At 60.0% G+C, this 11572-nt stretch overlaps 1 protein-coding gene across 3 annotated transcripts; it reads right to left on the bottom strand.

Moving 5' to 3' along the window:
* Positions 1–5887: 5887 nt before the first annotated feature.
* KLHDC8B (kelch domain containing 8B) lies at positions 5888–10987 on the bottom strand. Of its 3 annotated transcripts, none has more exons than XM_090022614.1 (5): positions 10204–10971; positions 9191–9355; positions 8773–8997; positions 8472–8573; positions 5888–6595 (listed from the first exon to the last, which is right to left on the bottom strand). In XM_090022614.1, the coding sequence occupies exons 1-5, from the start codon at positions 10571–10573 to the stop codon at positions 6399–6401; spliced, it is 1059 nt and encodes a 352-aa protein (XP_089878740.1). In that variant the 5' UTR covers positions 10574–10971; the 3' UTR covers positions 5888–6398. The 3 variants fall into 3 exon arrangements, with proteins under 3 accessions (XP_089878740.1, XP_089878741.1, XP_089878742.1); XM_090022616.1 differs by having other exon boundaries at positions 6411–6595; positions 8498–8573; positions 10204–10982; XM_090022615.1 differs by lacking the exon at positions 9191–9355 and having other exon boundaries at positions 10204–10987.
* Between the last annotated feature and the right edge of the window lie 585 nt (positions 10988–11572).

Raw genomic sequence — 11572 nt, 5'->3', positions numbered from 1 at the left:
TTTCTGGACAATGAGTATTTTGAGGTGCTATTGGTATTATTAGGCCAGAGATCCAGAGCACAGCATATCAGCACAGAGGATGCTGCCAGAAACCTAGCTGCTCCTGATATAGATTTCTAGAGTTGGAAGAGACATTGGTAGATCATCAGGCCCTACCCCCTGCTCCAGGCAGGAAAGAGTGCCAGCCAGATGCCTGTCTAATTTCCTCTTGAACACCTCCAATGTAGGGGAAAGCACCACCTCCCTTGGAAGCCTATTCCATATTTTGGCAACCCTTACCATAAATAATTTCTTCCTTATGTCTAATCTAAATCTGCTCTCCTTCAGTTTGTAGCCATTATTTCTGGTAACCTCAGAAATGAGAGACATGCTAGGGTAGGATGGGCTTCACCTTTCCCCCAAAGGTAAGCATGTGTTCTCTTCTAGGTTGGCAGATCTCCTCCGGTGGGCTGTAAACTAGGCACATTGGGGGAAGAGGAAGACGAGGGCGGAGGAAGCCTTGGACCACTAAATCAAACTTCACGCACAAGAACAGCCCAGCCTAGACCGATGACGAGCAGAACAAATAGCCAGGTAAGCAACAGGGGTCCGGGCAGTACTGAGATTAGGAGGCCAGTGCGCACATCTTCAGGAGGCCTCAAATGCCTCTTACACAAACGCTCATAGTATGGGGAACAAGCAGGAGGAACTTACCCTCCTGCTAGCTGACACCAACCTAGACATAGTGGGGCTCACAGAAACGTGGTGGGACCCAAAGCATGACTGGGCAGTGAATATCAAGGATTATAAGCTATAGAGGAGCGATAGGACAGGGAGGAAAGGTGGGGGTGCAGAGGTGGCCCTTCACGGTCTCATACTCATGCATTTCTTTGCCAGTAGTGATATTAAGCATCATTTGTTGTCTCCTGAGGCACCGGCTAGCTAGGACTTAGTGGCTAGGCCCACCGTGGAATCTGATGACTGTTCTTCAGGATCTGAAGTTCCTCTCATCAAATGCTTGGTAAGGCAGTAGTGCAAACAAATGTCCCTGGGTGGCCATCAAGCAGCTGGCTGGCATATGGCTCTCACCATGACAAAAAAGGGAACAGCTTGGGCCACAGGAGTTGCAAGATATACAGGGTTTGAAGCTGACATTTCAGATGAATGTACCGGGGGGGAAGTATTGAGGACAAATTATATTTAACGCTACTTTTTGAGGGGAAAAATGAAATTAAGAGAATGTAACTTGTATGAAGTTAACCCTCACTAACTAAAGGAAATTGCAAAGAGATGAAGGTTTGCTTAGGTACAGGGTGGACAACACTGGCTGTACCTTGCTGTGACAGGCAGTGAGCCAGGCCCCTCCGTGTTTTGTGCTCTGTAGGGAGGGGACAGGTAGGAGGATGTGACTGGAGCAGCCACTGTTCAGCTGATGCCACTGTTCAAAGACTTACATTTGTGTACAGCCAGCCATTTGAGTGTGCTACAGGTGTCTTGCACAATCTTTCACACTAATTATACACATATAAGATACTAAATATCTGGGTTCAAAGCTAGCTCCAGCCTCCTCTGCTCTGAAATGAACTGGCACCTGATTACACAAGGCATGGACAAATGATGCAACTGCTGCATGTTGTGGGCAGTCGCTGCCCACCAGGAAGAGCCCATTGCCCTTCCCAGGAACTATTAGGGTGTGCTGCACAAATGTCTCATAATACACTTCCCCCTGGGGTGCCACAACTCTGGCTGGGTGCCCCATTCATCTCTGCATGGTCCAGGCACTTGGAGCAGAGGCTTGGCATCTACCACTGATACAAGCTATCCTGGCTTCTAACATTACAGCCCTGAGAATGGCAGCTGCCAGTTTGCTGCTGGTTAGGCTCTGCAGCAGTTTCACAACAGTACTGTCAGAGCTTTCACCCCTCATGCGTCAGCTCCACAGTGCCCACAACCCTGTCATCCACAGAACAGCACACATGTAAGCAAGCATGGTATGCTGTGACAGAAGGTTTCTATCGCACAACAGATCAGTCGATGTATCATAGAATCACAGAAGTCAAGTTGGAAGAGACCCTGTAGATCTTCAAGTCTGACCCCCCGCCTGGGCAGGAGAAAAAAAAACTGGGCTCAAATGACTCCAGCCAGGTAGGCGTCAAGCCTCCTCTTAAAGACCCCCAGGGTAGGAGCCAGCACCACTTCCCTTGGAAGTTGGTTCCAGCTCCTAGCCGCCCTGACCATGAAGTAGTTCTTATGGATGTCTAATCTAAACCTCCTCTCCAACAACTTGTGGCTGTTATTCCTTGTTACGCCGTGGGGGGCTAGGGGAAACAAGGTCTCTCCCAAACCCTCTGGTCCCCCCTGGTAAGTTTATAGACGGTCACCAGGTCCGCCCTCAGCCTTCACTTGTGAAGGCTGAACAGGTTCAGGTCCCGCAGCGTCTCACTGTAGGGTCTGCCCTGTTGTCCCCAGATCATGCAAGTGGCCTCCTCTGGAAACTCTCCATATTGTCCACATCCCTCCTGAAGTGCACAGAACTGGACGCAGTACTCTAGTTGTGGCCTGACCAGTGTCACATAGAGGGGGAGGATCACCTCCTTGGCCCTGCTTGAGATACATCTGTGGATGCATGACAAGGTCCGGTTAACCCTGCCAACCATCACCTCCCATTGTCGGCCCATGTTCATCTTAGAGTCAGTAATGACTCCAAGATCCCTTTCTGCCTCCATGCTCTCAAGAAGGGAGTTTGCCATCTTATAAGTGTGCTGCTGGTTACTACTGCCCATGTGCAGCACCCTGCACTTGTCAGTGCTGAAACGCATCCTGTTTTTGTTAGCCCACCCCTGTAACCTATCCAGGTCTTACTGCAGTCTTTCCCTCCCTACTAGCCTGCTCACCTCACCCCAAATTTTGGTATCATCAGCAAATTTAAACAGGTTGCTTTTCACCCCATCGTCCAAATCGCTGATAAAGAAACTGAACAGCCCACTGCCCACTTCTCCCCAAGTCGAATATGACCCATCCACCACCACCCTCCGAGTGCCACACTTCAGCCAATCTGCAATCCATCTGACTGTGTAGGCATCAATGCTACAGTCGCCCAATTTTTTTAATGAGGATGGGGTGGGAGATGGTGTCAAAGGCCTTGCTGAAGACGTGTGTTTGCCTCATTTGATGCAGGTCTCCCTGGTCCCTGTGGTCCACTGGGGCAATCTTCAGATGACAACCACCCCTGTCCCTGCAAAGCCAGAAACTGGGGAGCCCTGTCTCACTACCAGGACCAAGCAAAAGCACCCAGGCCATTGTCCCTCAAAGCCCCTGGTGTTGGATTTGGGGCCAGGTGTCAGGAAGCACTTCAGAGAGGAATTAAGCCAGCTCTGTGAGGGTCAGCACACCATCCACCCTCTCCCCAACCCAGAGTTCACACTGACACCCCTTCCCACCCTACGTGAGCACCTCCCACATAAAACCAATAGCCACAAAGACCCTATGGGCTCCATGGAGCCTTTGCCCCATCCCCCTTCTTGGGAGAGGAGATGGGCCAACTAGCCCAGATGCAGCAGCAGCTTCTGGCCCAACTCAATCCTCACCTTGTCCTTGCAGGCTGCACAGGGCACTGTTTGCAAAGGGACAAGCTGGCAGAGCAGAACAGAGCTGAGCCAGCTGAGCACTCCTCCAGCTTATTAATCAGGAGCAAACGGCCTCAGCTGGACGTGTTCAGGCATCTGTAACAGAGCTCAGTCAGATGAGGCGGGTGGATGTTCCCACCAAGCTCATTAGAGACCATTCTTCCTTTCCCTGTGTCTTTCTTGGAGAGGCGGATGGTAGAACGAGCAGAGCAGAGCTGGCTCCAGAACTCTTGGGTTCTACACCCGGCTCTACCACAGACCAGCTGTGCAGCCTTGCTGGGTCACCGATCCTCTCTGCATTCATGTCCCCAGTGGCAGAGTGGAGCTAGCAGCCACAAGCCTCACAGGGAGTAGCCTATTAGGATACTGCCTCCCATGTGGTGTATAAAGCCCAGCAGGATGGGATCAGTCCAAGTCTTGTCCTTGAGTGGGGCAGCTCAGGGAATAGCTTTCCCAGGTAAAACTGCATTTGCAAGCCCTTTGCCTGCCCCTGCCCCCACCCCCTTTGGAGAGGCTCCAGCTTCCCCTGGGGCCAGTGCACTCAGGCCTTGCTGCAAGACCCCAGCATTGCAGGGCATGGGGCATACGAGTCTCCTACCCCAGGGCCAGGGAAGGAGGATGAAATCCCCCTTCTCTGTCCAAGGAGAACCCAGACAGGCACAGACTCTCCAGCGTGCTGTGCCGCAAACAGCAAGAGCCAAGTGACACACAAACTCTCCTGGCACTTCCCACTCTGCCGCCAGGGACCTGGAGGATAAGTTAATCTGGAGCAGGCCTTGATTAGCATCATCATTTTAATTTCTAATGTAATTAGTGTTCCCAATGCGGCTCCATAGCCTGCAGGGCTCCCTCGTTAGCAGAGGGCTCCATCTGGTAGCCCAGCCCACCTGGCAGCACGTGGGTGCATCAGTAAGGGCCCTGCCCTGGGTCATACTGCATAGCCTGGGAAGTGCTTACATCTCTCCCCGTTAGCTGGGACTGAGCCACAGAAGAGGTAGTTCTGCATTGAAGAGCTGCTGGTGCTTTGCAGTCCACAAGTGAACTTCCCCTGGGAGCCATTCAGAGCTCCTGACTTTAGCAACACAGGGAAGAACATATTCTGTTTAGGTCAAGAGTCAGTGCAATGTCAGAGGAAGGGAGCTGAGGCTTCTTTCCTCCTGCCGTCCACCCACCTGAGTGACAGCTGCTCTGCCGGGCTGCAGCCTAGAAATTGGAAGACACTGAACACTTAAAAGGGGTCTCTGGATAGGAGGTAGACACAGAGAGGGTCTGCAGAGGAAGGCCGGAGAAGCTGGGTGGGATACATCTGCGCAAGAGGGCACGGATAAGCTGTGGGGAGAGATGCACTGCCCAGGTGGTAAGCTGAATCTGAGCCAGCAGTGTGCCCTTGTTGTCAGGAAAACTACTGGCAGCCTGGGCTGCACTGGTAGGAGTGTTGCCAGCAGATAGAGGGCAGTGATTTTTCCCCTCTACTCTACATTTGTGAGGCCACATCTGGAGTCCTGTGTTCAGGTGTGGGCCTCCCACTACAGAAAGGATGTGGACAAGTTGGAGAGAGTCCAGTGGAGATCAACAAAAATGGTTTGGGGGCTGCAGGACATAACTTGTGAGGAGAGACTGAGGGAACTTGGTTTGTGTTTAGTCTGGAGAAGAGAAGACTGAGGGGGATTTAATAGCAGCCTTCAACTGTCTGATGGGGCACTCAAAAGAGGATGGACCTGGACTGTTCTCAGTGGGGGCAGAGGATGGAACAAGGAGCAATGGGCTCAAGTTGCAGCAAGGGAAGTTTAAGTTAGATATTAGGAAGAACTTTCTCACTCGGAGGGTGGTGAAGCACTGGAACAGGTTACCCAGAGAGGTGGTGGACTCTCCATCTTTGGAGGTTTTCAAAACCTAGGTAGACGGAGTCTTGCCTGGGATGATGTAGTTGGGGCTGGTCCTGCTTTGAGCAGGGGTTGGACTAGATGTGACCTCCTGAGGTCCCTTCCAGCCCCCATTTTCTGTGATTCTGTACTTCAGGAGGAGCTGACCCAGGGGTGCAGGCCTGCCAAGGGGATCCTGGGGGGCACAGGGACCTGGTGCCCAACCTGAGATCAGGGGAAGCCCACCACACACGAGAACATGTGAGAGCTGTGTGCCCCACTCAGACCAGAGCCCTGATTCCCACAGAGGCAGCAGAGCGTGCTCCCCTCCCCACAGTGGCTGAGCCAGCCTGTTTCCCCTGCCTGGCCACCCTTCGGCACCACCTGCAGATGCTCAGCAATGCGAGGCCTCGGCGTGGGTAAAATTTCACTTGTTGGTTTATTTGAGGTGCTACGTCACCTCCTAGGCACTGAGCTACAGGGCACCTGATGTGCTACATGAGACACAGACTGGGTCTACAACGACACAGTGCTCGCTATGAGCATACAGCCCGTCTCCTCCTGCCTCCTCACTGTGCGGCACACGATACAGCTGCAAAAAGGACGGCACGGACACCCAAACTGGACAACAGGCAGCTTAGGCCAGCAAGGGCAGGATGCCAGCTTGCCTCGGTCGAGGACTGTCCCTCCCTGCTCCACTGAGGGGATGGATGGAGCTGATTCTCCCCCATTCCCAGGCAAGACAAGAGCCAGCGCCCACCACCGAGCTACTCTAGACTCAAAGAAGCTGAAATTAGTTTTCTAAACAGCGAAAGAAAACGTCATTGCTCCGGTGCCCGCCTCGGTAACTACAGCTTTTGCTAACACCCCGCCGTCTTCAGGCACTTGGTCCTCAGGCCTGCTGCTGGATCCTCGGCGGTGGGAGCTGCTGTCAGGCCCCCTCCCGCAGGCACAGTGCCTCCACAGCGCTGCTGGGCCCCTGCGCCACCCCACCAATCACAAAGAGCAGGTTTTGTGCCTGGAAGCTGGAGCAGGAGCAGCGGCCCGTGGGCATAGGTGGCAGCGGCTCCCACTTCTTCCTGCTCAAGCTAAATCCTTCCACCGAGTCGAGAGGGCACGGCTGGTTGCCTGCAGGAGAACACATACACCACTGAGCTCCTGCTCACAATGGGGGACAGGTCCCCTCCCTCCCACCTGCCTTGGGGGACAGCATGGCTGTGCTGGTGCAGCTCTGTATTGCCCGTGGCAATCCCCACCACTGCAGCCCAGCCCAGTGCCTGCACCTGGTTCGGCAGGCTGGCCCCAGGCCCAGATGTAAATGCTGAGTCCCACGCTCTCCCAGCCCTCTGCCTCTGCTCAGGAGGTTGCTGCTGACACCAAATCGGGCAGCCACACTCCTGCCTACCCTGGTGGGACCTCAGGGTGGCTGCCATGAAAAGCAGCAGCCTGGATGGCAGCGGGAGCCCAGCAGGGAGCCCAGCCTGCGCTGCCAAGCCTGGTCACAGGTGCTCGGCCGTGGGCCTGAGGGGCCTTGCACATGTGTACCATGCAGCCCACTGCTGGGACCCATGACGCCTGCGAAGGCCCACTCCTGGGGGAGCACTGAATGCTCCAGCTGCGTACAGGCACCTCCCTCCCTACCTCCTGCCCGCGCATAATTAAAGCTGTTTGTTCTGAAGCCAGAGTAATGCTAATAACCGGAGACAAAAGCCCCTTAACGAGCCCTGATGGTAACTCGTGCTGGCAGCTGGTTTGGTGCTGCATTGCAAGAGACCTCCCCCACCGCTCTCTTCACTGATGGGCAACCCTAAGCAGACTCCCTGTGGCTCTCAGCCAGGGCCTGGGCCTCATAGCCCCTCCTGCCTGCCCAGGGGTGGGGGAAGCTTACCAGGGCTCCATGTCTCTGCCCAGTGTGAGCAACGCACAGGCACCTGGCTGGGAATCGCAGCTGGGACCCTGGTCCCCCCAGGGCTCTGGCCCACCACACTCTCCCTCCTCTCCCCCAAGCCTGCCCACACCTGCTTACTGGCAGCCAGAGCCAGAGCCAGGGAGGCACTGCTTCCCTCTGCCCACCCAGGAGCTGGCCAGAACCCAGGTATCTCCCACCCAGGAAATTCACTGTCCTACTGGCTCCTGCAACTCCAGCCAAGGGCACATGCTAGCCGGGCCCTGGGGACAGTTCCTCTCCTGCCTGCAGGGTTGATCGTGCCACTGACTGACAGCGCTAACCCTTATCTGGCAGAGGCGGAGGAGTGGGCAGCCCTGCACAGCTGAGATCTTGAGCCTAGGGCAACGCACAGGGCGGGGGCCTGACCCCAAGTCTGGGATGTGGCCCCTGTGCAGATCCAACGAGGGGCTAACTTTGCCTGCCCTGTCCCTGCAGCCCCCACGGCCTGCGGCCTCAGGCTCCTGTTGGGGCAGCAATGCAGAGGGCCATGCCCCAGAGCTGCTCAACAGCCCTTGGTGAGTCCAGGCTCTGTCATACGGCCTGCTGCGCTCTCCCAGCGCAAGTGCGTTAGCACTGCCACCTGGCCCAGATCTGTGCAACGAGAGAGAGGGGAAACAGAGGAGACGTGGCGGCTGGCACCAAACGCTGCCTGGTGGCAACTATCCAACACTCTCTGAGATGCCCAGGCACGAAGGGGAGCCAGCAGCCAAGTGTGGCCCCAGCTGGTGGCCGCCCACCCCTGCCACAGGGGTAACTGACTTCCCACGACGGAGCAGGGAACTGACCCAAACAGAATCGATTTTACCCTCCGTTTGCCAGGTGCTGCCCCCGTGAGCAGGCACGGCTCAGCTGTGCTGACACGGGATGATGGGCTTGGGCCACAGGGCTCCGCAGCAGTGTCCCCTTCACGTGCCCCGGCTGGGAGCCCAGGAGGCCCAGCTGTGCCTGTCCTGGGGGCACTGTCCTACGGTCCCACCACCCCCACCCTTCTCGGCTCCACAGAGGTTTCACTGCCAGGTCCCAGCCCTACCCCAGCCTGACAGCCCCAGCACTCACCAAGGCCACCCACTGCCACTACTCGCCTGCCGAGGCAGCCTGCCACGAAGTCAGCCCTCTTGTCCCGCATGCGGATGGTGCGGCTCGGCTTTGCCCAGGCACCTGCCAGGGAAGAGGCAGCATGAGGCCCCGCGCTGCTGCAGGATGCCCTCTTCCTTCCCACAGCCTGGGGCAGGGGCTGCCCAGCTCAGTGTGCTGAGGAGAGCACAGGCCTCCTCTACCCCTGCCCCCAGCCCAGGCTGAGCCCAACACCCGCGTGCCCATACCCCCAAGGCCATAGAGGACCCCATCCCCAGCTCACCCTGCTCGGGGTCGAACATCTCCACGGTGTTGACGAAGTGGGGCCGGGAGTAGAAGTTGTGGGGGCCAGGCTGCTGCAAGCCCCCGAGACTGAAGAAGCAGCCCTCAGCCATGGCGCAGCTGGAGAAGGCACGGCGGCTGGGCACGCTGGGGAAGCGTGTCCAGCTCCTCACCTCCAGGTCAAAGGCCTCGAAGGCTGTGACGGGCAGTTTGCCCTGCCGGCCCCCTGCCAAGAGAGGAGTAGCTGAGATGGCCTGGGGGCTCTGCCAGGATCCCACATCAGCAGCCCATGGGTCTGGGGAGCAGAGGGAGGACCCAGGGCAGGGCAGGGGCCACACAGGTGTCAAAAGCCAGGCCATGTGCCTGTGCCCTGGCAAAGGACCAGTGTGGGGCTCCAGACATCGGCTGGTGCCACTCACCCAAGATGAAGATCTTGTTGCCCTGCAGGAAGGCAGAGGCCCCGTAGCAGGGGGTGGGCATGGAGGGCAGGGGCTGCCAGAGGTCCTTGGCCGGCTCGTAGACCCGCGCCAGCGCCTGCGGGGAGGTGTCGGCACCCATGCCCCCGAGCGCGTAGACCGTACTGTCTGCAAGAGGAGGGACTGTCAGGCGTGTGGCCCGGGGCAGGGTGCTAGGGAGCTGGTGAGGCTGAGCTGGTGCTCGCCCCATCTGCATGCAGCTCGGAGCCGGGTGTCCCTGGGCAACAAGTGCCAGGCCAGCTGCTCCCCTCCAGACCAGGGTAGGTGGCCCCCTGTGCCTGGGGCCTGCTCCACCCCAGGGCCCCCACCCCACGCGCACATTGAAAATAGAACAGAACACAAGGCCATCGCATCTAATTATACTCGCTCAGCGCCATCTCCCTGGAGACGCCATGGCAACCCAGCCATGCTGCTGAGTGCTGCTCCCACCCGCCCGCCGCTGGCTGCCACCGGGGCGCCCAGCTCCCAGCCACACTGAGCCGCCTCGGGCCCAGCTCCGACCCGGCACATCTGGCACCAGGCAGGATCAGGCCACTGGCCCACGTTCGCAGGAGCCAGGGAGGCAACCTGCCTACGGCTGCACAGGGAGGCAATGGCACCCTAGCACTGACCCTAACCACTGGGTCATGCTGCCCCCGGGCACGGCAGTGAGGCGGGGCTGGGGACCCAGGTGCCCTTGCTCCAGGGAGGGGACCGCAGAGCAAAGCATTGTGCCCAGGGACCCCAGGCCGGGGCCGCTGAGCCCTAGCCCCGCTGGGCAGCACCCCTGGGCCAGGGTCAGGCCCCCCAGCAGCACCCCCAGCCCACGGGCTCGGGCCCCCAGGCCGGGGAGCAGGCTCCAGGTGCTGACCCCAGGAGCAAGCCCCCACCAGGCTCCCCAGGCCGAGCAGCCGCAGGTCTTGGCTGCGTAACCCGGGGAAGCGCTCAGGCGCGCTGTCACCCTGCGCCCCGCGCACCTCTCCTGACGGCGGCGATGCCCATGGACGGCTGGGCCAGCGCGGTCTTCCGCTCCCACTTGCCCTCGTCGGCGTTGTAGGCTTCGACGGAGGCCAGGGGGCTCTGCCGCGAGTCCATGCCACCCACGACCAGGACCTGCTTGCCCAGAGCCACGGCGGTGGCGCCGGCCCGCGGCGTGGGCAGCGGGGGCAGCGCCACCCACTTCTGGGCCCGCACGTCCAGCAGCTCGGCCGTGTCCAGCGGCAGCCCCGCCGCGCCGCAGCCGCCCAGCACCAGGAGCTGCCCGTCCTGGTAGAGCGGGCTGCAGTACACGCGCCGCGTGGGCATGGGCGGCAGCACCTCCCACGCGAAGGCCCGCGCGCTGGCCATGCCGCTCAGGACGGGGCCATGGCCGCGCCCTCACGCCCGGCCCCGGCGCCCCGGGGCTGCGCTCGGGCCGGGCGGCGGGCTCAGCCGCTCGGCGCCCGGGGCTGCCGGCTCCATGGGCGCTGGGAGCGGCGGGCCCCGCCCGTGCCGCGGACGAGGCTGCCGCGCCGCCGGGCCCGCCGCGGCCGCAAACTTTCCCGGAGTCGGTCGGTGCCCGGCCGCCGGAGCCGAGCGGGCCGCGGAGCTCCCCTCCGCCCGGCGCGGCGCGGCGCGGCTCCGGCTCCGGCAGGCGGGCGCGGGGAAAACCCACCCACCGCCGCTTAACCCTTCCGCCCCCGGCGCGGCGCGGTCCGGTGCCGCTCGCTGCAGCCCGCGCTCGCGGCCGCCGCCCGGGGAGCGGCAGACCCTCCCTGCAGAGCTGGCGCGGCCGCGGGCCAGGAGCTGCGGGGCCCGCGGCCACCTCCGGCCCAGCCCCGCAACCCTCCTGCGGGAACGCCAGCTCCCGGCCCAGCCCCAGGCAGGGCGCGGCCGAGCCGCTCCCCGAGAGCAGAGGGAGCCCAGGGACAGCGCCTGCCTGCGCCGCCCGGAGCCGCCTGCGGTCTCAGCCCTGCCGCCAGCACCCAGCCAGAGCTGAGGGCAGCGGGGACCTGCCTGCCAGCTCCCTCGGTGCCGCAGGGCAACGCGGCTGCAGCCGCCTCCCTCAGCTGCCAGACTGCGGCTGGATCCTGGCTGGCAGGAGAAGCGGGGAGCACAGCTCCCATCCCTCCCCAGGCCGGGTGGACACTCCTGCCAGGCTACTTGTGCGGCCATGGGGCTCCCATGTGGGCTGTGCTCCCCCAGGACCGTTAACAAGCCAGCTCCATTGCCCCTGCAGAGGAAGCAGCACCCCCCCCTTCCTCCTCAGCCCAGACCCAGCCCCTGCATCCACTGGGCGAGGCTGCCCCTGCTGGTGTGGCCCCCAGACCAGGCTCCTCCATGCCAGTCTGCAGCCCTGACGATTGC

Source organism: Crocodylus siamensis, chromosome 11 (genome assembly GCF_052110815.1).
Source record: "Crocodylus siamensis isolate JL-2025a chromosome 11, ASM5211081v1, whole genome shotgun sequence".
Lineage (NCBI taxonomy): Eukaryota > Metazoa > Chordata > Crocodylia > Crocodylidae > Crocodylus > Crocodylus siamensis.
The sequence above is the reverse complement of the archived record's forward strand: the minus strand, read 5'-3'. Positions and strand labels throughout refer to the sequence as shown.

Coding starts and splice junctions, on each gene's coding strand:
- KLHDC8B (XM_090022614.1), bottom strand. CDS start 10,573: ATGGCCAGCGCGCGGGCCTTCGCGTGGGAGGTGCTGCCGCCCATGCCC. Junction 9,356..10,203: donor CATCGCCGCCGTCAGGAGAG/GTGCGCGGGGCG, acceptor CTCCTCTTGCAG/ACAGTACGGTCTACGCGCTC. Junction 8,998..9,190: donor CAACAAGATCTTCATCTTGG/GTGAGTGGCACC, acceptor CTCTCTTGGCAG/GGGGCCGGCAGGGCAAACTG.